The sequence below is a fragment of the Parus major genome, chromosome 2 (genome assembly GCF_001522545.3).
Source record: "Parus major isolate Abel chromosome 2, Parus_major1.1, whole genome shotgun sequence".
In the NCBI taxonomy this organism is placed as follows: Eukaryota; Metazoa; Chordata; class Aves; order Passeriformes; family Paridae; genus Parus; species Parus major.
The window spans coordinates 60880363-60908074 of NC_031769.1; the positions used below are offsets into that span (position 1 = coordinate 60880363).

Here is a 27712-nt window from a genome sequence, read left to right on the forward strand (position 1 = left end):
TCCTCCTCCGGTGTCCTGTGTCTGTGCGCGCATCCCGGGGGCGGGGCGGGCCGGGCGGGAGTCCCTGCGCTCGGCATTCCCCGGCGGAAGGCGGGAGCGCTTCCGGGGCGGGCGGCGCAGCGGCCGCGAACATGGTGCGTCGGCAGAAGGCGAAGGTGGCGGCCGGGGGCAAGCGCAGGGCTCCCGCCGCGCTCCCCAGCCCGGCCTCCTCCTCGGAGGACGAGGCGGACGAGGCCCCGGAGGAGGTGCCCTTCGGCGTGGCGAGGGAGGCGGCCGAGGCCGAGCGGAAGCTCGCGGGGGAGGCGGCCCGGAGGTGCGGACACGCCGGGGCCTCCCGCTCCCGAACGGCGGCTCTCACACCAGCGTTTCCTCTTACCCCTTCGCTTAGCCCCACTCTACTCCCCTTTCACCCCTCTTACCTCCCCCTTATCCCCCCCTCTTACCCTCTTAGCCCCCTCTTTGCCCGGGTTCACACTTCTTGCCCCGTCTTATTCCCTCCTTTATCCCTGCTTATTTCCCCTTGATGTCTCCTTTCCCCACCTTATCTCCCTTCTTACCCCACCACCCCTCTTACGCCTCCCTGGCATCTTCTCTCTCCTTATCCCGCCCTTACCCTCCTTCACCCCTCTGAACCCCTTTCACTTTTCCTATCCCCTCTCCCTTATCCCTCTACTTTCCCCTCCTCACCACCTTCTTCGGCCTTCCAAGCCCCTCCAAGCCCTCGTTCACCTCCTTTATTCCCTCCCGTAATCCCCCCTTCTCGCCACATGGAATACTGACAGTGGTTCCCGCCTCCCCGCAGGCACCGGGAGCTGCTGAAGGAGAAGCGGCGGCGGCACCAGGAGCTGTTCGCAGAGCAGAAGGTACCGCGCTACCCCGGCCGGGCTCCTGCGGGCCCTGCGTGTGCGTGCCGGCGGTGCCCGTGCCCGCCTGACTCCTCTTTCCCCCGCAGAAGCGCAGGCTGCTGCCCGAGGCCGTGCTGCAGGAGCTGCAGGAGCTGCAGGATGTGTCCGCACGGTGAGGGGGCCTGGGGAGGCGGGGTGGGTGTTGGGATCCCTGTTTCCTTATCTACCACCCCTGGGGCAGCCTCTTCTGGTCTGGCTTGGGAGGCCGGACTGGAAATGGGGGTTCTGTGGCTTTGGGTAAACGAAGGGAGCATGAATTGAAGAGTAACTGTTGCCTTCCCTTTGCTCTGCAGGCCCACTGAGCAGGCTGTGGCAGATGACCCAGGTACGCTACAAGCTTGCTTTGCTAATGAGGTGCACATCTGGTACTTCAGGAGTTCATTCTTGTGCCAGAGCTCCAGTGGGGAGCTCTGGTGAAGAGACCTTATCCAAGTCTTAAACATGAACACACTGGACAGAGTGTCTTTTCCCCAGGAAAAGAAATACCTGAGGAAAAAATTCAATCTAATTCTTACACTTTTTACAGAAATCACTTGCTGTGTGGTGATTTCAGTTAAATAGCCTGACGTTTAAGAGAATCATGGGCAGGTGTTACAGCAGAAAAAGCAAGGACTACCAGAGGTGAATTAATATTTAGCCTGTGTTTAAGTTATAAAGGCTATTCCTGGGTAGAGTTGTTAAATTGCCGCAAACTTTATATATCAAACTGCAGTTTAATAGCATCTGTAGAAAATTAACTTTTTTCAAACTCAGAATTATAAAATCGAGAACCTAGTGTTTATGAGTGCATTCATCTGTATTTTGTAGGACTTCACAAAATTATTTAAACAGTTCTCCCATCCAAACCTCACATACTGCTGTATGCTGTAATTGCTACTTTTTCTTGCTTTTATTTAAACAAGATCTGACATAACAAAGACTTGAGCTGAGACTTAAGCAAGACTAAAGCTAGACCTGGATTTCCCTGTATGGGTTACCTGTAGCTGTTGTGTTGCACTGAATTTTTGTCCCGTGATGAATCCCACTTAATTGATGCCAAGGAGGAGGAAAGCTGGCTAGCAGCACTTTGGGCTCCCCTGGGCATATATGTCTTCCCCTCCCTCTTAAAGCTGTTCTTCCTAGTCAGTGCTTCTGGAAAATGCTGCTTGTTTTAAATCCTGTTTCTGGAACCTGTGACCGGTTTTGATTTGTTACTCTAGGTGAAGAACTTGAAGCTGGGGCTGTACAGCTGGAACAAGGCCACGATGAAGTGCAGGAGAAGAAAGGCAAGAGGAGAAAGGGTGCCAGGTAAGAGGAGGAGATGGCTTTGCCTGGTGTGGGAAGGGGCATCACAGCAGCTGTTCTGTCACTGCATGGCTGTACCCTCTTCTGCACTTCATGTTCCCTTGTCCTTTGATTGAAAGCATATTTATGTGCTAAAAGCACCTTTAATAGCTTCTGGTGTAGCATATATGTGTGCATATATATAATTTTAATGTATTACAGGTATGTAACTGCTATGAGATAGCTGGGCAGTCATAAGCACAGCAGTACACATTGTGTTGTGTGCTGCTACAGGTGGGGTGGTTGAGCACCAAATTCCTGCATTTTAAGCTATTTTTCTCTCTCCTCTTTATTTCGTTGTCACTGATGGCTCTAGACAGTAACTGCCCTAGCTCCTGTTAGGATGAGCTCAGGATGGCCAAGAAAACTACTCAGGGTACACAAATGCATATGACAACAGCTTTACAGTATTGGTCCAGCTTTTTATTTTTTAATACTGCCACAAAGCTCATCTGGGTATTAGAAACCATCACTGGCTGCTGCTGTGCTCAAGCAGCAAAGCTTGACAGCAGCATCTGTTGTTCTGGATCCTGTAACCACAGTGCAGGGATTTACATCTCTCTCTGACTAGGACAAAAGGGAACTACATGGCTGTGTGCTTGAAAGACGACAGTGTAACAGGCCTGCACCAACAACTCGCCAAAGACTTCCTAAATGCTCAGCTCTATGGGCCACACACCAACCGGGTACAGGGTAAGCACTGCTGCTTGGTTGGGTCTGGATCGAGCCTTGTCTGCTTTCAGCTTGGTGATTAACACTTGTCTCTGTTTCAGCAAGTGAATTTTTTTCCTTTGCAAACAAGAGAGACCCAGTCAAAAAAGCTGCAGTTCAGTTTGTGGACAAGTCTTGGGGTGAGTACAGAAGGTCAGAGTAGGTACTGTTTTCTGCATATGTGGCTAAAAGTACACTTGAATAAAATCAGGGTTTCTGTGCCAGAGCATCTTGGCTTGTGATTCTCGTAACTCCAAGCACCTGGAGAGTAGGAAGGGGCAGCAGGGCACTGCAGCCTCAGTGGGTGTCATGAGCACACCCCTGGGGATGGTGTATGAGACCCAAGTTGAAAAAAAGTTACTTAATTTTTGGTATGTTAAGAGACAGCTCGTGTGCTAGAACCAGGGCTGCTCACTGAAATAAATACTTCAGTAGGTGTTGTTTCAGCCTCCAGTCTCTGAGCTGTTGAAAGGCATTTCAGATGATAAAGAGGGATAGCAAGATCCCAGGACATCCGTGTGGTGAGCACAGGGAAGTAGCACCCATTTCTCCTCATTTCCATAATGGATGGGGACAGGCTCACAGCCACACAATCTTGTGAGGCTCATGAACACCAGATACTGATCCTTAGCAAGCAGGGCCTGCTTTCCATCTGTGCTCCATCACTGAAAGCAACATTGTACCCCCCATCCTCCGAAGGAGCCTGGTGCACAGTGGTACTCCTGGCTGGTGGAGTGCACCTGAGGCATATAAAACACATTAGAAAGTTTATGAGTGTTTGATGTAGTTCTGTTCTGAAATGCTGCAGCAGCCAAGGGCTTGGCTTCTCCAGCACATGGGCTAAGAAAAATGGTAACTGACAGCTATTTGTTTGTTTGTTTTTTTTAAGGGCAAGATAAAAAGGAAAAAGCAGCAAGGTTTAAGAAACGTTGGCTGGCAACACAGGTTAAAAATGGAGTCTGAAGACAGCTTTTTCAGAAGATGCTGCTAAGGACTTTTAGTGACAGTTGATCTCAACACAACACAGGTGTTTTCTGCCCCCTTCATCATCACTTTGCTTTCAGCTCCAGCCAGCAGAAGGCTCCAAGCTGTGCCAGATCAGACTTCCCTGTTCTCTCCCCCTGTCAGAAGTTCTTGGGGAAGCTACAGAGCAGCCAGGCCAGTGTTGTGGAACACCAGGTGCTAGGGCCAGGCTTGCTGAGCTGCCTCCATGAGGCAATGCCTTTGCAGAGAATAAAGATGAGCAGTGTTCTTCTACCTACTGTTGTGGATGATTCCTTGCAGCAGGCAGTTATTCCTGCTGCTTCAGTGACTCGTGTCTCTAAGGAAAGGCTGTACCCTAAACAGCAGAATCATTAAATCAGCTCCCACAGCAGGACACTTCTCTCCAGCCTGATGCTTACTTTCCAGCTGTAAGGGATGGGATTTTCCCCATCTGCAGGGAGTCCTGAGTTAGCTTCCTGCTAGAGTCACTCACTGTGTGGCAAGAACACGGCAAAGCCTTTCACTTGGCACCAGCCCAGCTCCCATGGGGAAGTGGCAGCCCTGGCTCCAGGGATGAGCCACTCCCCTCATGCATCTCCACAAGAACCGCTGGAGCTCGAACAAGACAATGTAGCATACACGTCCCTGCTACCTGGACGTAGATGTAAGTTTTTAATGGCTGGTTAATTATGATATCACTACATTTTATTGCAATATAGTACTATTTAAGCACTTTTAAAAATGCAAGGTGTACAAAGATTAAATTAAGACTGTAAATTGACTAAATATTTGGTTTTTATATAAATAGGTCATAACCACACTGTGTTGACATGTAATACTGTTATAATACAACAGTTAAACTGGTGAGCCTACACAACAGAAGCTGTCTGTAGTTAAACAAGGAAACAAAGTTGAAAAGACCATGTTAAAACAAAAAACTACTAAGATCAACAGGTTGGGATTGTAAGTAGCAACAAACATATTCACTCAGCTCCTGAGTAATTCAAGTTTTACAGTACACATTAAAAAATATCATTTCTTCCCATCAACACTATATATCCAAACCATTTGCATTTTGCAAATTACACTGATTGAACTATGTAACAATGGGGGTGGAGGTTGGCAAGTCATCCTGCTTGACGTTTACATCACCCACATGCTAATACATCCATGTTTTCTATTCTTCCGTCCCACCACAAGGTAGCAGGATTTTTGGTTTGTTTTGGACAATCGTTCAAAGGATTGGTACTTGTCAATTTGGATGTCTGACGTTACCAGTGATATTTTCAACTCTTAGTTGTCTAAGAGGTTTAAAGATGGAAATCTCCTAACACTAAGTTAGAAATCATTTGCATCATGCTGTAAACTAGGAAGCAACATAAAGCGACAGACTTGTCCTTAGTACATAATTAAAATTCCAAATTCCAGTCAGCAGAGCTGGTCTGCTTTCCATGTTGAATATGCCACAACACCTTTCAGACCTTCAAAATGCATAGCTAGTGTAGGTAGTCTTCCACTGTGGCGAACGCACAGGATCCAATTCCTGACCGGGCCATCAATCCTAGACACTGTGATGCCTGTCCCATGGCAAGGGCAAGTGGGGGTTGCTTTGGCAGATTGTGAGTCTCTGAAAAAGAATCACAGTGGCAGTTAAAATACCTGAATCATTTCATAGTAATACAATGAAAACTTGACATTTAAACTACTTTAAATCATTTGAAAAGTTTCCTCTTAGAACAAGACACAAAGCAGGAGTAACAAAGTGACCGTGCAGAGCACCATTATTGAACAGGCCCATTTTTGCTCTGAATTACAACAGCAGACAAGTACCTGTTACTTTACATACCCTCCAAAAGTATCCCTCTCGTCCCAGAAGTGTACCCTACACTGCTAGACCTACGGTGGAGCAGCAGGGCCACCTGTGTGGGACAAGAGGGAGGCACCCTGAGCTTCCTGGGCGGGCCACACTTACCTAGTATTGCACTATTCAGCACAGAGCACACTGGTTCTCTTTGTATGGGGTCGAGCTGATTTCCAACAGGGCTGCTCCAGGGATCAGAATATGCAAGTAAACTGAATGCATCCTGTGGGAAGATGATTTTATTACAGCTACAAGCTACTAGTGAAAAGATGGGCTATTTTGTTCAACTATTTTGATTCAAAATCACAAAGGTGACTGTCAGTGTCAACACAAAAAGACAGAAAGAAATTGTGACAGGACTTGTTCCATTTAGTGTTTTTTCCCAAGAGCAAGGCAAAAGGTAGCATTATTTTACTAAGTGATGGGGTAAGAGAAAACAGACTGAAGACTGCATGCAGTCTTTGGCACGAGAATTCCAGAGCAGTATCAAATCAAGGCAAACTAATTAACATGCAAAGTACTAATGACACAGCACATTTTGGGCACCTCTACCCTTGCAGTTCATTTATCATTAGAGACAAAAACAGAGTTTTGATTCAAGAGGCCAAGTTACGTGGTCACAAATGAGAGGAAGTGCTAGATTAATTTCTATGTTTAACTGTGTAACAGCACAAAATTATCTTCCCTGTGCACGTGCTACACCACAGCTGACCAGAACACCTGCTCTGAGACAAGTGAAAAATGGCAGAAGTTAAAGCACAACAGTATTCCATCAGCACACCATGCTGTGGGCAGTTCCTGCTGGGCAGCACCTTTACAAGAAGATTAAACATACCTTGAGCATTTTCTTATTCACTGTGTTTTTGCCACATTCTCTTCTTAGCTGCTCGCTCATTGCTTGCAATTCTCTTCCAAAATGGATCATCCTTTCAATGGCTGCTTGGCTGCCACCACATAGCTGGCGTCTTAACTGACTTGAATCTACCTCTAAAGAAATGATATCGTCATCATCACCACTGACAGAGCCGAGGGTAACAGCCTATGGATCTACAGACTCTGCACTGGTTTCACTCAACCACAGCTGCCTGCCCAGAGGGACAGCAGGTCAGCCAGAGACCCTGGCCCCACGTGCTCCTGTACCACACACACTGCAGAACTGCTCCTTATAAACATTTAAGAGACCTGGTGAACTAACAGCAAAGGCTGTCACAGCATGTGCTCTTTATTTGCAAGAGGTAATTTTAAACTAACTAGAAGATAAACCAGATTTTACCCTAAAATTTTGAAGTTTAAAAAAACAACAATGAAAGTCCACACAGTTCTAACTTTCTTAATTATTTGGCATTGCATTTCTAAAGATAAACCAAATCGGGAACTAACAGAGGGTAAGAAAATGCCAACCTTCCTCAACAGCCGTGATGGATTCTGCTACAAGACAAGCATTTAGACTGTTCATACCCCTCACAGAACACATTATCTTAGTCATTTGGCTATTTCAGGCTTGTTTTGTAATCAAGCAGGACACTACAACTGATTTCTTTACTGTTTCCTACAATATTCCCCAATACTAGTGATTTTAAAACATATTGATGCAGCTTATGAATAGTAAACCAACACTTGGCTTCTTTGAAAAATCTGCTTCTTAAAAATTTACATCTAAAGCACCACATTTATAAAAAAGGCATTTATCCATTCCTTGTCTTTTTTCATCAATGGAATCAAGTTTTAAAATGAGCATTTTGACAGACTCTTCAATTACAAATCCACTCTCTCACTTTAACACTGCTATTTAGTGATGTAATTTGACTACTATTCCAAAAAAGGATTTTTAACTGGCCACATTTTTTTCCTTAGATCTATCACCTCTGGAAAATACCTGCCTACTAAACCTTACCTACACAGCACTAAGAAGAAATATAAATATTTTAAAAAATGAAAAACCACCAGACTCAAACTGGGTGGGGAGTGTGTGTGTGGGGAGGTGTTAACAGTGTAGGTGAAGCACCCACAAGTCATCAAATAGTGGTGTTTGTCCCTAGCTCAGCCTCATCTAAGACATGACTTTCCAAAGGCAGGGGACAACTACATTACAAAAAGCACAACTCCCTGCCCTGTGCAGCTGCTGCATGCCTGTCACAGCAAGTCTCTGCAGAAGAGGCTGCAGGAGAGCCAAGGACCTGTTTTGGGTTTTCTGTCACAGAAATAAGGTCTAGTTATTATTCAGTTTCAAAGTATAATGCAGGGAAAATGTTCTGGCAGCTTGCATTCCTCCTTGCAGGGCTGTAACAGAGTGACATCTGCTGTTCCACAGTTACCTGCATTTCCCAGCAAAGCTGCAGGATTCAGCAGGAGCAGCACATGCCCCAGAACTGGGAAGTGCTCACAGACCTCTGCACACACTGCTGCATTCTGAAGGTCTCACATTTCACTTAAACTACACTTTAACTGACATCTGCTTAAATCAATTGTTTGAGTACCAATTCTGCAGCTGCACAAAGGGCAAGCAGAGGGGACTTAAAATACTCATTTGCTACCAACATCAACAGGCATGACAGAGTATAAAGCATATTATGTAAAACAAACTTAATTTTTAGCTCCTAACTATATAAATTGGTATTTTTTGGTGGAAAACATGGGGATAAAAGTTAATTTTTCATGTTTTACATTTCCCAAATAAAGCTTTTGAGCATTAAATAATAGCATTTTGCATTTCAATATGAAAGATTTAGAATTCTTACGCTTACTGTGGAGCACAAAGATGCCGTGAGAACCATGAATGGGAAGAGGGAGAAGCAATTTCCCAACTCAAACACAGGGTGCTACACAACCAGGTGCTTCTTCTCAAAGGTACTTCCTTAGAAATGAATGCTAGTTTCAGTAGCCATGAGTTACCCATTTCCCCTGTTCTCACACTGATACTGGACTGCCTAAATCAGTGGTTTTAAAATTTACATCTACTAATAGCAAAACAAACAAATTCAGATTTGAGCTAGTAACCCTAATTTTCAAGTTGGGAAGCATTGCAAGTAAAAACATAACCTTGTTGCCATCACTTAATAAAAATGTAAGAAATATCACTGCAGACCCATTTCTGTGTCACATTCTTCCATTTCGTGATCATGTTTAGAACTACCATTTAGGAAGCCATTGGATGAAGTCTCAGCAACCCCATTGGAGTAGTGATCTGTTTCCATGTCTACATCATTGCTGAAAAGAGAGTAATAAATATCAGTTTTACTCATATTTAAATACTTAGGTTGTTTTTACAGCTTCATCACAGAACTTCTTCATCTTAGCTACTGAAAAGCTGCTGTTAAATATTACCAAGCTAGACCACAGTTTCTTCGATAGCAGCTGGTGATACCAGAGCACCGTGTGAAGTTTTAAGGCTGTCTCAACATTAGTTTTCAGTAAAATACTATTTCCAGATGCTGAAAAGTTAAACATGTCCTCCATTACTCAGGACTATAACACTTTCTAAATACACACCAAAAAGTTCTTACCTTATTTATTTAACTGTATGTACACATAGCTGAAGAAAATGCATTGAGAAAATATACTACTCCCACTTTTTAATATAGTTAATATTTATACATAAAAAATATAGTTAAGTCAATATACATCCTACTTTGAAAATACCATACTCAGGTAACTAATTATTTTGAAAAAACGTGTTTTCCTCTTATTTACTCTGTGGAATGACAGAGGAAAAACAAAAAAAGAAAGCCCCAAAGCAAATGTTGAGTAAAGCAGAACACTGAAGAGACATTCAGTGGCAAATGCAGAGCATTCATCTCCTCACCATTCAACTCCATTGCTTCCAGCAGCTCACAGAAGTGCTTTTAGAAAATGCCAGTGTGGCTTTGGGGACTGAGCTTTGCTGACAGTTGCATCCTGGCCTGTTCTATTCCATCATAGAGAACAGCAACCTAAACCCTCTGTCAAGACCAAATAGGTTCAATTTGGAAGTTTAATATCTTGCTTCTAAGCAACCAAAAAATACTCAGCTTCCTTTGGGGAAGGAAACCAAAAGGCTTCTCTGACTGGGGAAGAACACAGCCAAGGAACTGTCTTCCCCCGTGAAAAATCTCCAAGTTGCCTGGACGCTGCCAGGCCTTTTGGCAGAGGCAACTGCTGATGCAGACAGAAATTGTGGAAAGTTAGAAAGTAAATTGTTACTCTTACCTTTTTACCCATTATCACTATTCAACTAAAATACATTTGGTTACCACCACCAAATCATCACATCCTTGTGTGGTAGGTTTGGGAATCCATTTTGGGCAACGCAGCTGAGCGCTATTGCATTTCACATCAAATTAGGTTCTGCTGCATCCATACAAACCAGAGCTTAATATGTACCGGTTATGAATAACAGTATTAACCCTGGTTAACAGATTTATTTTCATTCTCTCAACTGAAAGCGTTTGCACTCGTGACAGTGAGTGGAGGTAGGCAAACAATCCTGGTGTATACAGTAAAAGGGAATTCACACTTCATATGAATCTCAACTGTGCTTACTTTGCAGATAGTGCCACAAATGGAGAGTATCTGGAGAACTTTTCATTACCTGTGTGCAACACACTTAAATCAGTGTCAGCGGCTTCAATTAAAATCCCGAGTGCCAAAGAGCTAATTAACCTTCATTATGCAACTTCAAAATTGACCATAGCTATAGGCAAGGTAATTTATTTTTGTTCACTGCATTTCTTTAACCCAACAAGAGAAAAAGGTCTATTGATCTTGAACTGCCAAAACAACCAGACATCATAAGCTGTTGGCTCCTTACACCATGTTTCAACTGTACTTGGGGAAAAAAAAATATATCAAATCCCACTGGAAACTTTTCCTGCCATGCAAACACAGAGAAGAAAAACCTTAATGTGATTTAGAAGCATCTGAAGTTTATTTACCTGGAATAGCTGTTAACCTGCTGTGATCTGGATACATTTATGTTGTTGAGCTCTGGTACATTCAAGCTGGTGGTCGTGTGTTTACTGTGACAGTAAGACTGATGCGCTTTATTTGATATTACTCCATTACTGCAACTACTTTCAAACCCTGCAAGAAAGTTTTAGTAACTGTAGTCATGAAGTGGTACTTACAGGTAAGCTTGTAGAAAAAGAATAAATAAGTGTAGCATTTACTGACCAGGAACAAGTATGCTAAATTTGCCACACAAACTCAAGTATGACACACCTCCACGTTTCAGGTATTTGAACCTTTAAGGTTTCTAGAGTGCAGAAGTTAAGCATTATTTAACAAGTACCAACACAGACACAAAAAGATTTTTTCAGATTTTAAATTGGAAAATTTTAAATCTTTTAAAAAGATTTTAATATTGTATTAATATACTGGTAAAACAGAAAACTGTATTAATGTGGAAGAGTTTTTTAGAAAATCTTTTCTAGGCCACTATAATCATTATGAATAGAAACAAATATTATTAATTCCCGATCACATAATTCTTTTGATAAATGTGCAGTAGAATTCAGTGCTGAATACTTTGCATGTTGCTATACTTACACCCAACCTCCCTCCATTACCATGTAATTATTTTAATTGTTAATATTGTGCTTTGCTAAATAAAATTACATCATGCTGTGAAATTATGATGCCTAGCTAAAATCTCTTCTGACCCTTCTAAAATATAACAGGAAAACTACCATTTGAGGCAAACATGTAATTGCCAGTTCCATCAAACCAAGAGCTCCCTAGTATGCTCTAAAATAGAAACAGGTCACAGGAAGGGCTTATTATAAAGAAAACAGCTGCTGCCATTTACAAAGTCCCAAACATAAATTCTAATTATACATTCATCAACCTGCCTCTATTTTCAAAATTACAAAAGTTACAGATACTTTCCACAATCCATCCCAATAACCACCTGAAGAACGACCAGAAAGTTTGACTGGCTCTGCACTGACACACATGATGGCACTCTCTTGATGCAGAGGGAAAAAAAGCAAAGCTGCTGCCCTTACTCTGATGGCCAGGCTACAATGGCTTTCCACTCTAACCCAGAGAGAAAAAAAAAAAAAAAAAAATAAAGTGCCCCCAGTCAGCTCCAGTTTGGATCTGGAAATGAAAAAGAAGTGAAAGCTGATGGTCCCTGCTGCCTTAAGAGTCAATCTTCAAGGATGCCCGTTCAGGTACCATTTGAACATGCTTGGCTTCCTCTCAGCAGGGGTGCTTTAGAAGGCAGGGGGATCTCCACACTGAACATTCACAGCTTCCCACTGAAGATTTCCCATTACTTACATGCTCTAAGAAATGTTTCAGCTGTGCAGACTGAAACGTGGCTGCCAGCAGCACATCTTTTACTCAACCATACCACCCAGCTTCTGGTGTTTCCTGCTCAACCACAGCTATTCTGACTTCTCCATCAACACCAAAGGAAATGGATCACATACACCACTTACTGGATTTAAACCACCTTGCCCAAGCCATAAATTATCATCAAAAGGACAACAGAAATTTATGTCACAACTTCCTATCTTCCAGAGGGAAGCACTTCTTAGAAATACGTGGAAACCTCCTTTGCAAGAAGAAAAGCCAAGAGCACATGCAAAAATCATGCGATGAAACTTCTGGTTTTCTCAGTGACTGGAAATCATGTATTTTTATCATTAAAATTTTACTGTTACACACAGAATTCAGCATGAAATCTTAAGTTAAAAAAAAAAAAGATAAAAATCCATGTGGTGTGATATGTCCAAATCTGTGTGATCTACCCTCCATGTGAACTTACCAGTGAAGTGTGTGCTGCTCCCTTTGCCTGTTGCCAAATTATGAATATTCATTCCATGGCTGGGACTCATGCTAGGACTACTGAATGACCGTGGGCTAACAGGATAACTGTCTTGAGATTTTGGACTGTGGCCTCCCAAACACCGCACTTCACTGTCTGTACCATTCACCATCTCTATGAACTGGCGCACCCTAAACAAAAGGCAAAAAGTTAAGCTAATAAAACCATTTACACATTTCAAATTACCAACGACAGCAATGATTTCATTTTAGCATTAAATATAGAACAAGTCTGACTCAACAAAATGCTGGATTATCAGTAACCCAATCATCAATAAGCTCTGGAGCATTCCACCAAAAATACACAATTACAAATTTGTGAGGGAGCAGAACAGGAATATTATCCTTGGAGGACAGCCTTTGTCACTAAGTCCTCAAAGTTTAGATTTAAACTATATTTTCTTGTTCTAACTGTTTTCTTTTATTGGCAGGGGCAAGGTTATTTCTTGAGAAGGATATGTCATTATGTTGTCATGTCTGTCATTTCTCTCAAAGTAAATGAGAACAGAGTTTGACTGTCTGGAACATTAAGCATTAAAGGGTAACTTTTAACATTAAACACCTGCACTAGAAAACAGTTTGAAAATCAAACTCCCATACAAACCTTCTCTTTAGAGGCTGTTGCTCTTTGTCAATTTCATTTTAGATAAGGAGGTTTTACTATGGACTTTAAGGAAGCTCAGAACTCCTGCTTTATGCTTCAATAGCCTCAACAGAACAGGCAAAATTTAGAAAGACAGATTGAGAAAAAGATAACACACAATTGACGCTATTGAGTGAAGTCTTTCATCAAAATGTTCGCATTTTGTGAATTCTGTGATAAGTGTGGAGTACTATCACGTGAATTCTGTTCAGCACTTGAGCATGACAGACTTCAAACACATTCCCAGTTACTTAACTGAACATAAAATTAAAGTGCTTTGTTCTTAGAGGAGATAACACATTTTTTCCACATTCAAACACTGCAATGTGATACAAAATTCTGGAGAACAGCGCAGCTGGCAAGTAAAAATGCCAGAATGAAGGTGACTATTGTGTGCCTGGGAAGCCAAGAGAACTCTTTGGGATTATGGAATTTCCACAGTTTTAGCCAGAGGTTTCTAGTAAAGTGGCATAGAATGAAACAGCTCATTTAAACTGGTCTTTAAAGTCAGTCACCCCTTTGGAGGAACAGACTAACTTATGTCATTGTGATTTTTAACCTTCTTGAACGTGCTACTATATCAGTTTCCATTTTAAGTTTTACTTGACATCCAAATGGACTAAAATTCATTTTAAAAAAACTACAGAACTTAGTTCTAAAGAACAAGTCTACAGGGAGATGTGAATTATGCTGCAAACCAGGACCTCGATGACAAAACCTAGTTAAACATGTAGCAAATAAGAAGAGCATAAAAAAGTGAAATATACACATTTTCTAAAAAAGCGCTGCTTAACTTTGTATAAATTTCTGTGAAAGCTTTAAATGAGTAATTGTCTTGTCTCAGAAGGTACTGTGCCATCTATAAACACACATCTGTATAATTTGAAGACTCACTTTAATGCAAATAAGAGATTAGGATTTCTTTCTAGTAAACTTGGATACAACTGTTGTGTTGTTTCAATGGCTTCTCCCATTCTTCCTGCTAAAACCAATTTCTGAATTCCTGTTCACCAAAAAACAAATAAGAGATTAGGATTTTTTTCTAGTAAACTTGGATACAGCTGTTATGTTGTTTCAATGGGTTCTCCATTCATCCTGCCAAAACCAATTTCTGAATTTCTGTTCAGCAAAACCAACATCAGTTAAATGGACAGCTTATGGATTAATACACGTACATTAATGATTAAAAGACACTGCAACCATCAATCAACAAGATTTTTTTTTCCTTTTAGAAAAAATTAGCATAAGGAAAGATCATGCTTCCTTAAAATGTTCAACAGGAAAATTTAAGAACTGCACTCCACCTACATGTATCTAAATGAGAACTCAGTATTTTTATTTATTGCCAGCATCCAATTGCTTTGAAGTCAGATTGTGAATTTAGAACTAGAATAAGACTGCAGACACTCTTCTGTGATTTATTTCTCATTTTCACAACTTTATAAATAAGCACATACCAAACTACTGTCACTCAAGAACATCCAAATTGCATCCCACTCCTACAGGTTCAATTTTGACTGTGAAAAACAAAAATCTAGTCTCTTTCACCTACTTCAAATCAAATTACAGTTGAATAAAATATTTCACAACAGTCCCTGCTTTAGTTGTTCTGTGGCTGTAACTTGGCTCAAGTTGCCAACAGCCTCCCAGCTCTCTCAACCAACAGAGAAACTGATCCAAATGAAAAATAGCCCAACAAATGTGTTGTTTTACAACCAGAGCAGTTTCCCCATGTGGTGTGTCATACAGGAACACAAATGCCGATGGTCATAGAGCAGGGATTTAAATGGAAGGGATAGGCACTGTTCCATCAGGCTGCCAAACAGCACTGGCATGACAAGTTAGAACTGAACTGCTGTTAGTTGTCCTTGTCCTCTTCCCCCTCACATCTGTAAGCAGGAAAACTCAAGTTTCGTTTAACTTATAAAACATTCTCTAAACTCATTCCCTTTTCACAGTTAAGATAAAAATATAAACGTTTGTCAAGACTAAGTTTTATACCATTAGCTCTCACAAACACTCAGAGACATTACACACACTTGTTTCAGACATATCACAACTTTCCATTCAAGAGAAAAGACAACAGATAATTTACCACATTCTGCTACATCAAACAAGTTACAAAGTATTACTGCGCATATTTTTCATACCCAGCTGCTCATACATGTGTAACATTAGGTGACAGCAAGGAACTGTGCTATGGAGTAGTGCTGCAAGCAAATTCTACAATGCTGCTTAAGAGAAAGCTTTATGTAATATCTGTTTAAGGGAGGAAAAAGGGATGCAACGTGCTTTCCAGCCTTACTTTGTCTGTTCTTAATGGAAGCTAATTCTTCTAGCACAGTCTGGTCTGTTGATCTGGCGAATGCCTCTGCTGTTGCACAGTATCCATGGTGAACTAAGTAAGATGATACCATTCTAAAAATAAACAAAAACAAAACTCAGAAATACTCATTAAATATAGGTAAGAAACCAAGTCCTCCTGAATGGAAAAACCCTTTGCTAAGATAAGCTAACTGAATTGAAAAATTCTACTTGAAATGCAGAGATTTCTGCACAAGTCAGACAAAAGTAATTCAGTTAAAAATCAGTATATTCTCTGAAACACTGTACATAAAAAGAATTTTTAAAAATAATAAATGCCTAACTTTTTTATGATCAATTTTAAACACAATTATTCATCACTCAAAAGCAGGGTCAGTCCAAATAGTAACTGCTTACTAAGCTGGGATTTTTTTCTCATTACACACACAGAAGTGAAATTGCTGCTCATTAAGTTTTTAATTGAAAAAATAAAAAATACAAAGTCACAACTATTTTTCCAAGAAACACTAATGAGACACAACTTAACCTGGCATGCCAAGGGCTGAGAATGAAAAGGGAAATTTCTAGAGCCCAGAGTATTGAAACTGCCCATTACAACCACAGCAACTTTCCTACAGTCTCCCCAATCCATATTAGATAGGTCAAATCAGAACAGAAGTCTTACACTCAGTATTATGAAGTCCAAATTATTAATGACACAGACAATTTTGCCACAAAATCTGTTTGTGTTTCCTTTTACACTTATGAAACCTGCTAACAAAATTACTTATAGTATTTTTTAATAGTATCTATTCTTGCACAAGGCAATAGATAGAATGTTTTAAGGATCTCTGAAATCAGGCAACTAACAACTTTTTAAAAAATTAATAATATTACAGGCCTTACTTCTGAATCATTGTTTGCCACTCTCCTTCCCGATCTCCTATTGGGAATCTGTCAATCTGTGCTTGAATTTTGGTTCTCCACTCTCGCATGTAGTCTTCAATATCAAATACAAATGGGTGTTGTCCAAAATTAGCATCCACAACCTCTCCTGGTGTTTGAAGCCCTACTGTAGGGTACAAGTTTGGCTGCAAGAAATATTTTAGTTAGTTTTTGATACTTGTTCTAAAATCCCCACTATTGTGGGGTTTTGGGTTTTTTTTCCATCTCTAGTAATATTCTCACTGCTTCCTGTAGTGTGCTCCAGCAGTAAAAGCAGCTGCTGCCAATACAGCAGTACAATGACTGACTAATTTTATTCCCAGTGCTCATGACTTTTTTTAGTCTGGAAGAAGAAAATCTTACTGACATTCTGGTCAGAAAATACACTTTTTAAGCTGTGCTAAATGCTACAACTTTTGGGTTCAATTTCACAAAATATTAAGTAACATTTTTTGTTGATTTTTAAAGACCTGGTTTTTTTTCTTTTAAAAAAAGAACAGAAATTAAACTTACAAAGTGGGCCATTTTTCTTCTAGGGTGAAATACTTAAAACATAGTTGAATTTTAGTGGTAAGAACTGACAGGACAGAAAATTCAATAGCCTCAAAATCCAATTTTAGTGTCTAACAAGAACTGTAACAATGCATTGATGTTTTTGTGAATTCCTGGACTTGTATCTAGGAAAATACAGCATTTATTGTTGTCACAGTTTTATTTTCTGCTTAGAGATTAGGTCTCCATGCAAATTTAAAATACAACAAATATGAGAAAGTTAAAATCTGCCTGTTGGGATAAAGGTAATTTTCTTAAATTCAATGAGCATCTCAGCAATGGCAAGGCAATCAATTGTGTGAATGGGGTTTTGTTGCTGGGGTCTCCTGTGTGTGTGGTGGGGGGAGGTAGTTTAAACATTTTTTTAAAGTTTATTTAATAAATACATCATAATTACACTGCAGACAACAGTGGTATGGTATAATGGAATGTTTATCTACAAAACTATTACACTAAATAAATTAAAACTATCAGTAAGAAGTTATCAACATGCAGGTCAGTAGGAACTCTGGAGCCCAGAGCACCCAGTGAAATGAAATCACTCTGGTTGCTCACACCACGCCCAAACCAAGCTTGCCTCTATTTTCACAAATACACCATTTGCTGTTTTAAATAAACATGCTCATACTGTTACCTAGTCTAAAATAATCAACAAACCATAAGTCTCAAATCTTTTAACAAGATGGAAACTGTTGATTCTAAGAAGGGGTTCAGCTTCATACTTTAGATTATAGTGTCAGTTTTCCTGAGCTGGCACCATGTGCTAGCAAGGAGTCCTGCTAGCATCCTGAAGATCCAGAACAGAGGCAGTGGTTTCCTACATAAAACACTCAACCATGTGGTAGGACTAAGAGGCTCCTTGGGTTACTGACTTCATTTTTCCTTAATATCTGTCCTTGCTCTTAAGGCCACACAAAGGGAGTAGCTGGCCAGATGGACATTCATCACTCACTGCACCTTAAACAGATTAAATCAAAAATTAAGTGGATGAGAAGAAAACCAAAGTGCAGTATCATGCCTGTATCAGTAGTATAGGGAACAGATGCCAGTTTTAAGGAAAGCACAATTTATTGACTCAAAAGCTACAAGACTTCAGAGATGTGCAGCTTGAAAAAAAATAATTTGATGCATTTGATTCTATGAAGCAAAGATTGTGAAAATCAGGCATCAAGAATGAGTTACAAAGACAATATCTCGAGCAGCCATCCACCATGTTGGTGTTTAATACAGCTCTTTGTATGTAAGGCTTGAATGTGCCAAAGTATGTAATAACTATTTGCATGTATTATTTTCTGCTAAAAAAAAAATTGAAAAGGAAAACCTCTTGTAAGGATCAGGGTAAAACCAAAACACTTCCTCCTTCAGTTAAAAAATCACCACTGAAATCCTGATGAGAAATATCTAATATTAAATAGGTTACAAAGATTGCCATTGTAATTCCAACAACCATAAGGTAATGCTAGTCTGATATGAAACACCTATTTATGACACAAAGGAAAGTATTTGAAAATAGTTTGAAAATGCACTTGTGTCTTACCGGTAAATCTGTGAAAGCGATGCCTGTAATAAAGAGGAAATTAAGATTAATTTCCATGTATCTGGATTCTAGCGTCATTTTCTTAAATGTGTCATTATCTGCTCAGAAATCTCACCCAAACCATCTCAGAAATAAGTTAAGTATGGTGAAATCCATGATGCTTAGGCACAATTCATGTTTTTAAATGATAAATAGCGGTATTTGGCAAAAAGTAATCATCATTCAAAAATACTTAAGTTGCCCTTAATTTTTTCATAATAGGTCGTAAGATTTAGCAAATCATCCAGATATGCAGATTAGAAAGTCTGAAAGTTCTAGCTATATACTAAATTTAGAGAAGGTAAGGCTATCTGAAAACACTTTTTCACTTGCATGTCACAATGCTGCAACATCAAGATTTAATAGTGTCTTTTCTTGTTTGCTACTACTTTTCTTCATAAATACTCAGGATCTTTACACAAGCAACACATGTCTATAATACTCCAGACCAGCCTGCAAATGTTTCACTCTAATCCACACCAGCATGCTTTGGTTTTCCAACAGAACAGCTTAATATCTTGTTACATAATTACAAGCATCCATCTACCCGGAAAACCAATGGAGTGATTTTGCTGTCTCAGGATTAGAGAAAAATATGACCTCTATACACTTCAGGAACTTCAGGCAACTTTGGGGGGCGGGAAGCTTTCAGTTAAAAAACCCCATCAGTAATCTTCTGACAGCCAAACAGTAACAGTATTTCAGAATTTCCTTTATTGTTGCAAGCATTTTTTTTAAATGCAGAATTATTCAAATCCACTTATCCTTTCAAACTTCAATTTATTTTGCACCATCATCTTTTCAAATTTAAGATGAAAACAAAGCTTTTAACCTTTTGTCCTAAATTCCATCCCTGCTTCCAATCTCTGTTCTTCACCAGGATTTCAAACCTCAAGAGCATCTGGATTCTTTACCCACATCTCTTGAGACAGAAGGATGACATACTGAGTGAATCTGTTCCTTTTGTTTCCCCCCATCATATCTCAAAGCTATCGTTTCATTTATTCCCTGCTCTCGCTCTAACTTTTTCTAAGCTACACTACTTTTTCTAATTGGTAGTTTTGACACCCAATTTGCTCTTTTCCAAAATGGAGGCTGTAGGCATGAGAAATAAATGACTAAGTGATATGTAGGTGATGGGGGTCTTGGTGGGGGTGGGGGGGTTGGTTTTGGCCTTTTTCCAACCCAAGATTTCACACTTGCATGAGAATTGCTTAGCCCTTTCTGCACCATCAAATCCCAGGCTGAGCCAGAGATTTTCAATATTCTAGAGCATATATGTGGGCCCAAAGAAGAAATATCAATGTCCTCCAAATCACGGACATACAGGAATTCTGGACAACTAGCAGCTGCAACAAACAACTTAGTGAGACAGACAAAATTTCTGATTTCTTTTTCCACTCAACACAGAATCAACTTTCTTCTGTCAGAAGCTAAAGCTAGCAAAGCCCATGACAGCAGAACAGCTGTCAGCTTTCCTTCTGAAATCCATAAAGTGTTTGTCAGACTCAGTATGTGACGGATGACATTTTATTAGCCTCCCCTCACCTATGCATTCTGGTCTCCTCTAAAAACAGATTTTAATCTTTTGCACTGTTGTTTCAGTTGGCCTAATCCAGTATGCTTAAAGTTTTCCACTGAAAAGGAGGGTTCTGCTCTTGCCTTCCTAGCTTGCTCATGCTTTCATAGGACCATAAGGGTAGTAAGAACACTCCTGTCTCTTTAGCAGATCAAATGATCCAACTTCTTTGCAGGCCCATTGTGAACGTTTCAAAAAGTGCATAAGGTAAGACTGCTTTTCTCAGCTTTAACCCAGTTAAAGATTAGGGCAAACACAAGCCTGTTATCTTCCACCTGGACCTATCCTGCAACAGGATGCCAGAAGAAACAACTACACAGTGCCATGGTTCAAGTGTCCCACTGCCCTAGGTCTCAAGGTATACAGACTCATTCTTTTTAGAAGGAACATTAAATCATGACAGACTAGAATCACAGAAGTAATTACATGGAATTGACCTCAGGAGACTCCTAAGCCCTGTTGTGAGTAGAAGCAGGAAAACTCCCAAGTCAGATGTGTTTGCTCAAGGCCTGAGCAAACAAACTGTCAGTCTCGTTCAGGGAGGCTAGGAAAAGAATTTAAACCACATCCTTCCCCCTTTTTCCAAACCTACTTTGTGTTTGCCACTGTAAGAAAACAGAACAGCAACTTCAAGAACACCTATCTCAATAATATCTTACTTCATTTCATGGTACCCTCTCCTTTCCTTATCGCATTTCCACCCATCACAGAAACCTTATTCTTCTTTGAGCTTTATCCCTTCAAAGGTCCTGCTCCCCTCAGAACAATTCTAAGATCTCTTCCCAAGCCCCAACTCCTTCCTTACTGCAGGAAGTAATTTTTTTTCTTCTTTCTTTACACTCTCTCTCTTTGCTCATTAAATTACATTAAGTAACTGAAACAGATATTCTATAAAAATTTTTAACTCCACCCACTCCTAACATCTTCAAATTCAAAAACTGTCTTGCAGTGTTGCATAATACTACAATTTACTGTATGAGTTTAATGGACTTAATTTTAGCTCAACTTTTATAATTTATGGCTTTAGCCCAACTATGAATGACTCCAGACTGGGAATCCAAAAGACACTGTTCTCCAACATATGCTCAAAATAACATGCATCCAATGTACGGTTTTAGTGAAGGCTGGGTATTTCCCCTACAACAGCAAGGAAATTTTAGCAAGGAATTTTAGCTATATCCATTCTCCTTATCTTCAGTTCTCTTATGACCATCAAACACTATTTGTGGATTTAGTAATGGAGTTCATTAACATAGATCCTGTGGAACGAGATGCTAAAAGATGAATCCTCCCAAATTCACAAGGAATGTTAGTGCAAATAGCACAGAAGAAATTATTTTTCCCAGTTCTTTAATTACTTTGTAGACTATCAAACTATCAAAAGTATTCAAACTCTTTGCTCCTGAAGTGAAGAGGGTTTCCTATTCACAACAGACTTAGGGACATAATGCTGTCATGAAAGGCAGCATTTTTCCATACCCAGGCTGTGTCCATTCTTGGTGTAGAAGCAGGTGTTGTTGATAAGGTTGACACAACAACCAATGACATCGCCCGTAGTAAACGTTGGGCCGTAAGGTTGTCCTGTTCCAGAGGAACAGAATGAATGTCCATCATCTCCATGGTAACCATATGAATGTTTATCCCAACCTAGAGAACAAAAGCATTTGGAATTTATTAATTTTCTTTATTATTAAATAAATTAAAGACTGTGCTAAGTTGGTATATTCTAGCCAGGTTAATACAGTTAATTACTATGCTCACCTTTCTGCTTTCTTGTCTTTCCTATCTAGGAAAGCTGTATAATCTTTAAAATGACAACTTCCTTTATCACAGTGGCTGAATAAGTAATTGCATTTTTAGTATATAACAGGGAATACAAATTCAGATAACACATTCTTCTCTTTACGCAAACATACAATATTACCAACACCAAAAATATCATCAGCTACAATGCTGAAATTCAAAAAGCTATATACAGATCTGACACGTCCCAGTAAAGCAGTGAAGATTCTCCTGTTCTCCCTTTCATTTTGCAAAACTATTGCTACCATATGTCATAATCAGATTCTTCCTGGCTAAAAACCAAACAGGCATCTCTGGGGAAACATATTTCTAGTCCTGATTATTCTCAATGACTATTCAGCAGCAAGCAGCCTCTGCATAATAACCATCTCCAGACTGAAGTGTAACTAGCTATGCTGCCCCTGAAAATAAAAATAAATTGTAAATAAAAGGAAAAGAATTAGCAATACAGGTGAAAATCACAGCCTAGAGCAAATCATTATGCATGCAAATATGGTGCTGATTTTGCAGGTGAAGAAGCTGTAGAATCTTTAAGAAGCTTCATACTGTTACACTACTCAATGAAATTCACAGCAAGCCATTTTGGTCTGTGCTCTTTTATAAATACCGATCTACACTCTCAGCAATTCCTAAATCATACTCAAACTTAATGCCACCCACTAATAATTCATCAGCCTTAGGTGGGCTCACAGTGTAGCGGGGACTTGCAGTCATCATATGAATCTCTACCACAGCATTTCGGTAAGGAAGTTAAAACTCAAAAGTAAGAAAATGCAGATAACTCAAAGGTCAATTCAACATGGTTTATATTTTGATAATTTCAAGGAAGTCAGTTGGTTTGCTCTGGGTGGATATTTTTAAGTATCTGTTAAAAGCTCAGTCTTTTATGTATACACGCACAAAACTTTCCTAAGTACTATTCACAGATATTACAGGCAATTAACTACAGTGTCCCTGACCATGCAGGTCAACGGAACAGTCAAAACTTAAAACTAGGCTACATACTTTTACTATGAAGCCTGGAAAGGTAAAGGTACAGAAAGTGACAGGAGGAGAGCTCCCTCCATGTTTGTCAGAAAGTTGTTATCATAGTAGCTCATCTTTACTGCTAGAAATCCAGCGTACAGAGCATGGAAACCTATAGCTTCATTTTTATCAGGAAACACAATAAAAATTTGAAAATGTATGTGTTTGCTAAAAAGTACCTTCATAATGTAATAAATAACAGTAAGAGCTGACAGAAGTAGTACAGGAGCAAATGTACAGTAAAAGTTAAACTTTTCAGCTGTGTTACCTAAGTCCAGTAACAAATACAACACAGAGGTGACACACTACATTCCACTGCTTACCAAAGGTGAAGCATACTTTAAAAAATAATTAAAGAAACTGAAACATACCTGGTAGTCTGTTCATGTTCACACCCTGTGCAGAAAGCCCAATTCCCATGTAACTAAAAATGAAAGAAAAAAAGAAATGCATCTGTCTCTTACAAAAATACATACGTATGTGGAATGTTGCCAAGAAACACTATGACTAATCATCTACCAATTAAGCTACTGAGAAGTCATTTAACAGTGGCATAAGAATGAGGGATTCCCAGCATATATGGTTTAATATGGACAGATCCTGTCTATGTAGGAGGTAAGGACAACTTTTTAGCATCCTGGGTTGTTGACAGAGAAGAACAATGGTACTAGCTAAGATGTTTAAAGCATGAACAAAGAAAGACAAAAGTCACATCTTATTCTGAAAGTAGGGGTACAGCCATACAAATACAATTCTATCATCTTCAACATACCCAATGATGTTTTGCAGAAAAACTGGAATGAGTAATTTTATAAAATACATGCAACACTGCATTACTTTAGCAGCAAAAGGCACCCTTGCACAGCACTTATGAAAAGATCACACTGAAACTTTCAAGTCCTGGATTGTAGAGCAGAATGTTAACTTGAGAAATTTACCAGCAATGGTACTTAGCTGTTTGCAATCTGATGGCATACTCAAGAGGGCAAAATATTTGTACTATACTAACCAGTAATCTGAAATGAAGTCCAAAAGCCAGCTGTACAAAAAGGTTGTTTTAATAAAGTCAGTGTCCAGTATAATTGTTAACAATTTAACAGCAAATACTGGAAAGCTGAAATGAAGAATTTCCTCACCCCTAAACAACACTAATATAAGTTAGAAAAATCAATTTTGCTTGTTTCTTAAGCAAAACTAATGCCATTACCAAAACGATAGGAATACAAAAACAACTGGAATACAAAAAGAAAAAAGCTAGGCTTTCACCATTTTACCTTGCCCAAAAATAAAGCAACCCCCCCCTCCAACATCTAAAGCAAGTATCCAAAAATCATCTAAACTTATATTTCCTATCAAATTATTCAAAGTATTTTGACACTAGTTCACATCAGTTAACAAGAATTTGCTATGAAATAATAAAGCGTATGAAAATAAAATATTCACCTGTGGCAGTCTAAAAGCAGTTCAAGTCAACAAACCTTTGTATCCACATCTCATAAAATGAAATTTTAAAGCAACTATTCCAATTGGAATTAACCTTGCAGTTTAATCTGCTATTTAAAATGCTTTTGACACAGAATGAAACTGAGCAGGACATCTCAGAAGTGATATGGCTGATTGTGTACGGCAGTTTCTGCTTTTTCTATGGATTACTTCCAACAGTTATCTTACCTGATTCTATGTTTGATACTTGCAAAGCCCTCCTCTGATAATTTCTAATGTACAATAATACCAGCTTCCTCTCCCTCAAACATACCAGCATGAAATGGATCCTCAGAACCATACATAGCAGATATTATAATTAAAAATACTGGAGAGCTGAAGCAAAGGGCAACGAAAAAAAGATTAGTCTGCTGCACTGCTGAATACATTACTGAGGCAACACTGCAGCAGCAGATTCAACAAAACAATTATAAATGAAAGCAACAAGTGGAAATCCCTTGATTTTGTCTTAAATAATAAAGGCAGAGTTGTTATTAGCGTAGTCTGGGGTCTGACACATGAAGGATACTCATGTAAAGACTGAAAATCTCTTGTTCATTAAAGAAAATATGTTTACTTTTAAATTAGATTACTTGAACTCTACTGACTGCAGAAAGCCTTTGAATGCAAGTCATATTAAAAATGTGATCAAAGTTTTGTTTCAGTATTTTTATAGTAACAAGACTGAAGTTACACAAAAATGTAAAATATTACAAAGAAGATCATTGTCTAGGCAACATTTTGATATCACCACTGTTTTCTTCCTCAGATACCCTAACTTCCAAGCCTCCTCAGTAACAGCTATAAACCCTGACAAACTGTATTGAATACAGCTGGGAACAAAGAATCTTTACTTGATCGTAGTGACTGTAAAGCACTAGGCACTAACACCACCTCAGAAAGAAGATGGATCATCAACAATATGTATTTTTCCCCAGGATTCACTTACAACTACTTGAAATGTTAACACCATTTCGTGAAGGAGCCTTGCGATTAATAAAAACTGAAGTTAGATAAAAACATTCCAAATAATTAATAAATTTACTATAGACATCTTTCACAAGGCAAAAGGAATGTCTAAAACTTATGGTTTGAAGCGAGCAAAATTAAAGGTTCATCAGCTAAGCTAATTTATTGTTTTTTTATAGTTGATAGATAGGTAATCCCATGTTCAACTAGATTAGTACACTATAAATTGAGGAGGAAAACAGTACCATGACAGACAGGCTTTAAATGCCCTAAAATTTATTAATAGAAATTGTATTTATGCCAAACCACTACATGTAACTTTCTTACCTTTTCCTCACACCTGTAACCTTAACAGACTCAAATAAACTTTTTTGTTTGTTTTTTTAAGACATTTAACCTTTGTTTAGGTCAGAAGTCAGGGTCTGCAAAAAGACTCACTTCAGTAGGAGGAAGTACATAAACTCTCCTCCTCTTTGCTGCCTGGAGTTTACCTTTCATGCACGTCAGGATCAGGAGAAGAGCAGTGGCAGAGCTACATATTTAAGTTTTCCTCCCTTAGCCTACAACAAAAATGATGGGTAGCACAACAAGCAGCCCACGTGCAGTGCAGGCCCAGAATGTTCTAAGTCAGTTCATAACACACTTCCTGCTGTCCTGTCACATTAATGGGTTTGGTCTAGGAGACCAAAGTGGACCTGTTCTTCCTGTCTGTAGCTATGTCAGGCCGTAAGAGCTGTCCTTGGGAAGCGGAGGTGTCAGCACCACGAAGCAGCACCCTCAGTCCATCCTGTAGCACCTTCCAAAAGTGGACCTGACACAGTGTGGCTTGAGAGATCAGAGAGGGTGAACAACAGTGTGGTTTTGATGCTACCTCCCTCACTACCTGAGGACTGTCCCTCCACCTCAGCTCCCTACCCAGCCACATCCCTGGCTCTGCAGTGGGAGGCTCATTTACCCAGGCAAATGGCACAAATTTTCAGTCCCACTCATCACCTCATTAACATGCTCAGCTCTTACAGGAGCTCATAAAATAACGAACAGCCACTCACTGGAAGACATGAAATCAACCCATGAGAGACTGAAATAAGAGACTATAGCTGGAACACAATTTAAAGTGCAGCCAAATTGGTATTACGGACCAAGAAAGCAAATTTATTTTACAAAGTTTTGCTTTTTCACTTTGAATTGTATTCATTCTTGTTCCAGTCCGGTTCAGTAAAGATATAGGTTACCATTTTAGTGTCTCAGCACATTTGCTAGTTTTCATTTCACAAGTCATATAGAAAGTTTAGGAACATCACAAAACTACAGAATTTAAAATCCACTGAAGATTCAGTTTTATTACCGCAAAGCAAAGAAAAAAGGCAATAAGATACTACTTTTTTCCTATAACACATACTGGAAAGCCTAGGCTTCTCTGCAGAGAAATGATTAAGAAGCAGAAAACTCACAATAACTATTTTCTCCTCAAGTATCTTTCTAGTCAAAGAGCTAAATTTACATTTTTGCTGGAGCCTGAAGTTTCTACTTGGATTCCTGAATAGACTAATTGTGAAAAATAAAAACAGCCAGAGCCAAATAGACTAATTGTGAGAAATAAAAACAGCCAGAGCCAAATAGAAGGAAAAAACAACAGTAAGAGATGGTACAGAACTACAGATGCTAAAAGATTGGGAAATTAAAAAAAAAAAAAAAAAAACAGAAAGAAACAACTCTGATTTTTATTTATAACTGTTCCATTTGATCTTGTAGCCACTGTGTTGGAAGGCATATGGAAGATCTTTCATTATGAAAGTTGATAAAAATCAGAATTCAGATTAATTATATCCTAGCCTCCTCACTCCATAAAGAGGAATCTCAAAAACTATACCAAACCACAGATACCTCAGAAAGCCTGAAGACAAATTCAAATACTAAATAATCACTTCTCAAAAAAAACTCACCAAAAATTCCATACTGTATTTATAAGGACAACTAAAATAATTTAGCAGATATTTACATAGTAGTATGTAAAAGCCTCCCGACTACAGAAATTTCACCTGTTATCTGCAGAGTTAAATTAATTGTGACTTCCACTGTGCCTATATATGCTACTGAACACATTATAACCTGGGGAACTGCTACATGATGCTTCAAAAAACAACTGTTTTGGTGTTGCAGAAAGTAAGTAATCAACGTGGTACCTTACTCCCTATATACTGTACATTTAAAGGAAGCAACTTCAATCATACAGTGTTAAAAC

The 27712-nt window shown here is 39.4% G+C and overlaps 2 protein-coding genes across 3 annotated transcripts in view; one reads left to right on the forward strand and one right to left on the reverse strand.

The window, feature by feature from the left end:
• Positions 1-90: 90 nt before the first annotated feature.
• Positions 91-4196, forward strand: NOL7 (nucleolar protein 7). The gene is made up of 8 exons (XM_015617500.3): positions 91-313; positions 803-863; positions 953-1017; positions 1199-1230; positions 2105-2192; positions 2800-2921; positions 3002-3079; positions 3829-4196. Exons 1-8 carry the CDS (start codon positions 132-134, stop codon positions 3900-3902), a joined length of 702 nt encoding a protein of 233 aa, XP_015472986.1. The 5' UTR covers positions 91-131; the 3' UTR covers positions 3903-4196.
• A 504-nt stretch (positions 4197-4700) lies between these two features.
• Positions 4701-27712, reverse strand: part of RANBP9 (RAN binding protein 9) — a 29516-nt gene continuing 6504 nt past the window's right edge. Inside the window, exons 2-13 of one of the 2 annotated variants that reach the window (XM_033512035.1) lie at positions 23391-23443; positions 21670-21837; positions 18573-18595; positions 16445-16629; positions 15540-15652; positions 14129-14237; positions 12533-12723; positions 10695-10842; positions 8918-8991; positions 6620-6771; positions 5896-6007; positions 4701-5550 (exon numbers count right to left, since the gene is read on the reverse strand). In XM_033512035.1, coding sequence (XP_033367926.1) covers positions 5420-5550; positions 5896-6007; positions 6620-6771; positions 8918-8991; positions 10695-10842; positions 12533-12723; positions 14129-14237; positions 15540-15652; positions 16445-16629; positions 18573-18595; positions 21670-21837; positions 23391-23439 — 1455 coding nt within the window. In that variant the 5' untranslated portion in view covers positions 23440-23443 and the 3' untranslated portion in view covers positions 4701-5419. Of the gene's footprint in view, positions 5551-5895; positions 6008-6619; positions 6772-8869; positions 8992-10694; positions 10843-12532; positions 12724-14128; positions 14238-15539; positions 15653-16444; positions 16630-18572; positions 18596-21669; positions 21838-23390; positions 23444-27712 lie in introns of those variants that run through there. The other variant, XM_033512036.1, reaches the window with a different exon arrangement.

What these genes read in the sequence shown, in the direction of transcription:
- NOL7 (XM_015617500.3), top strand. Translation starts at nt 132, where the DNA reads ATGGTGCGTCGGCAGAAGGCGAAGGTGGCGGCCGGGGGCAAGCGCAGG. An exon ending in GCGGGGGAGGCGGCCCGGAG is followed by an intron (nt 314 to 802) that starts GTGCGGACACGC and finishes GCCTCCCCGCAG; the next exon opens with GCACCGGGAGCTGCTGAAGG. An exon ending in ACACACCAACCGGGTACAGG is followed by an intron (nt 2,922 to 3,001) that starts GTAAGCACTGCT and finishes TCTCTGTTTCAG; the next exon opens with CAAGTGAATTTTTTTCCTTT.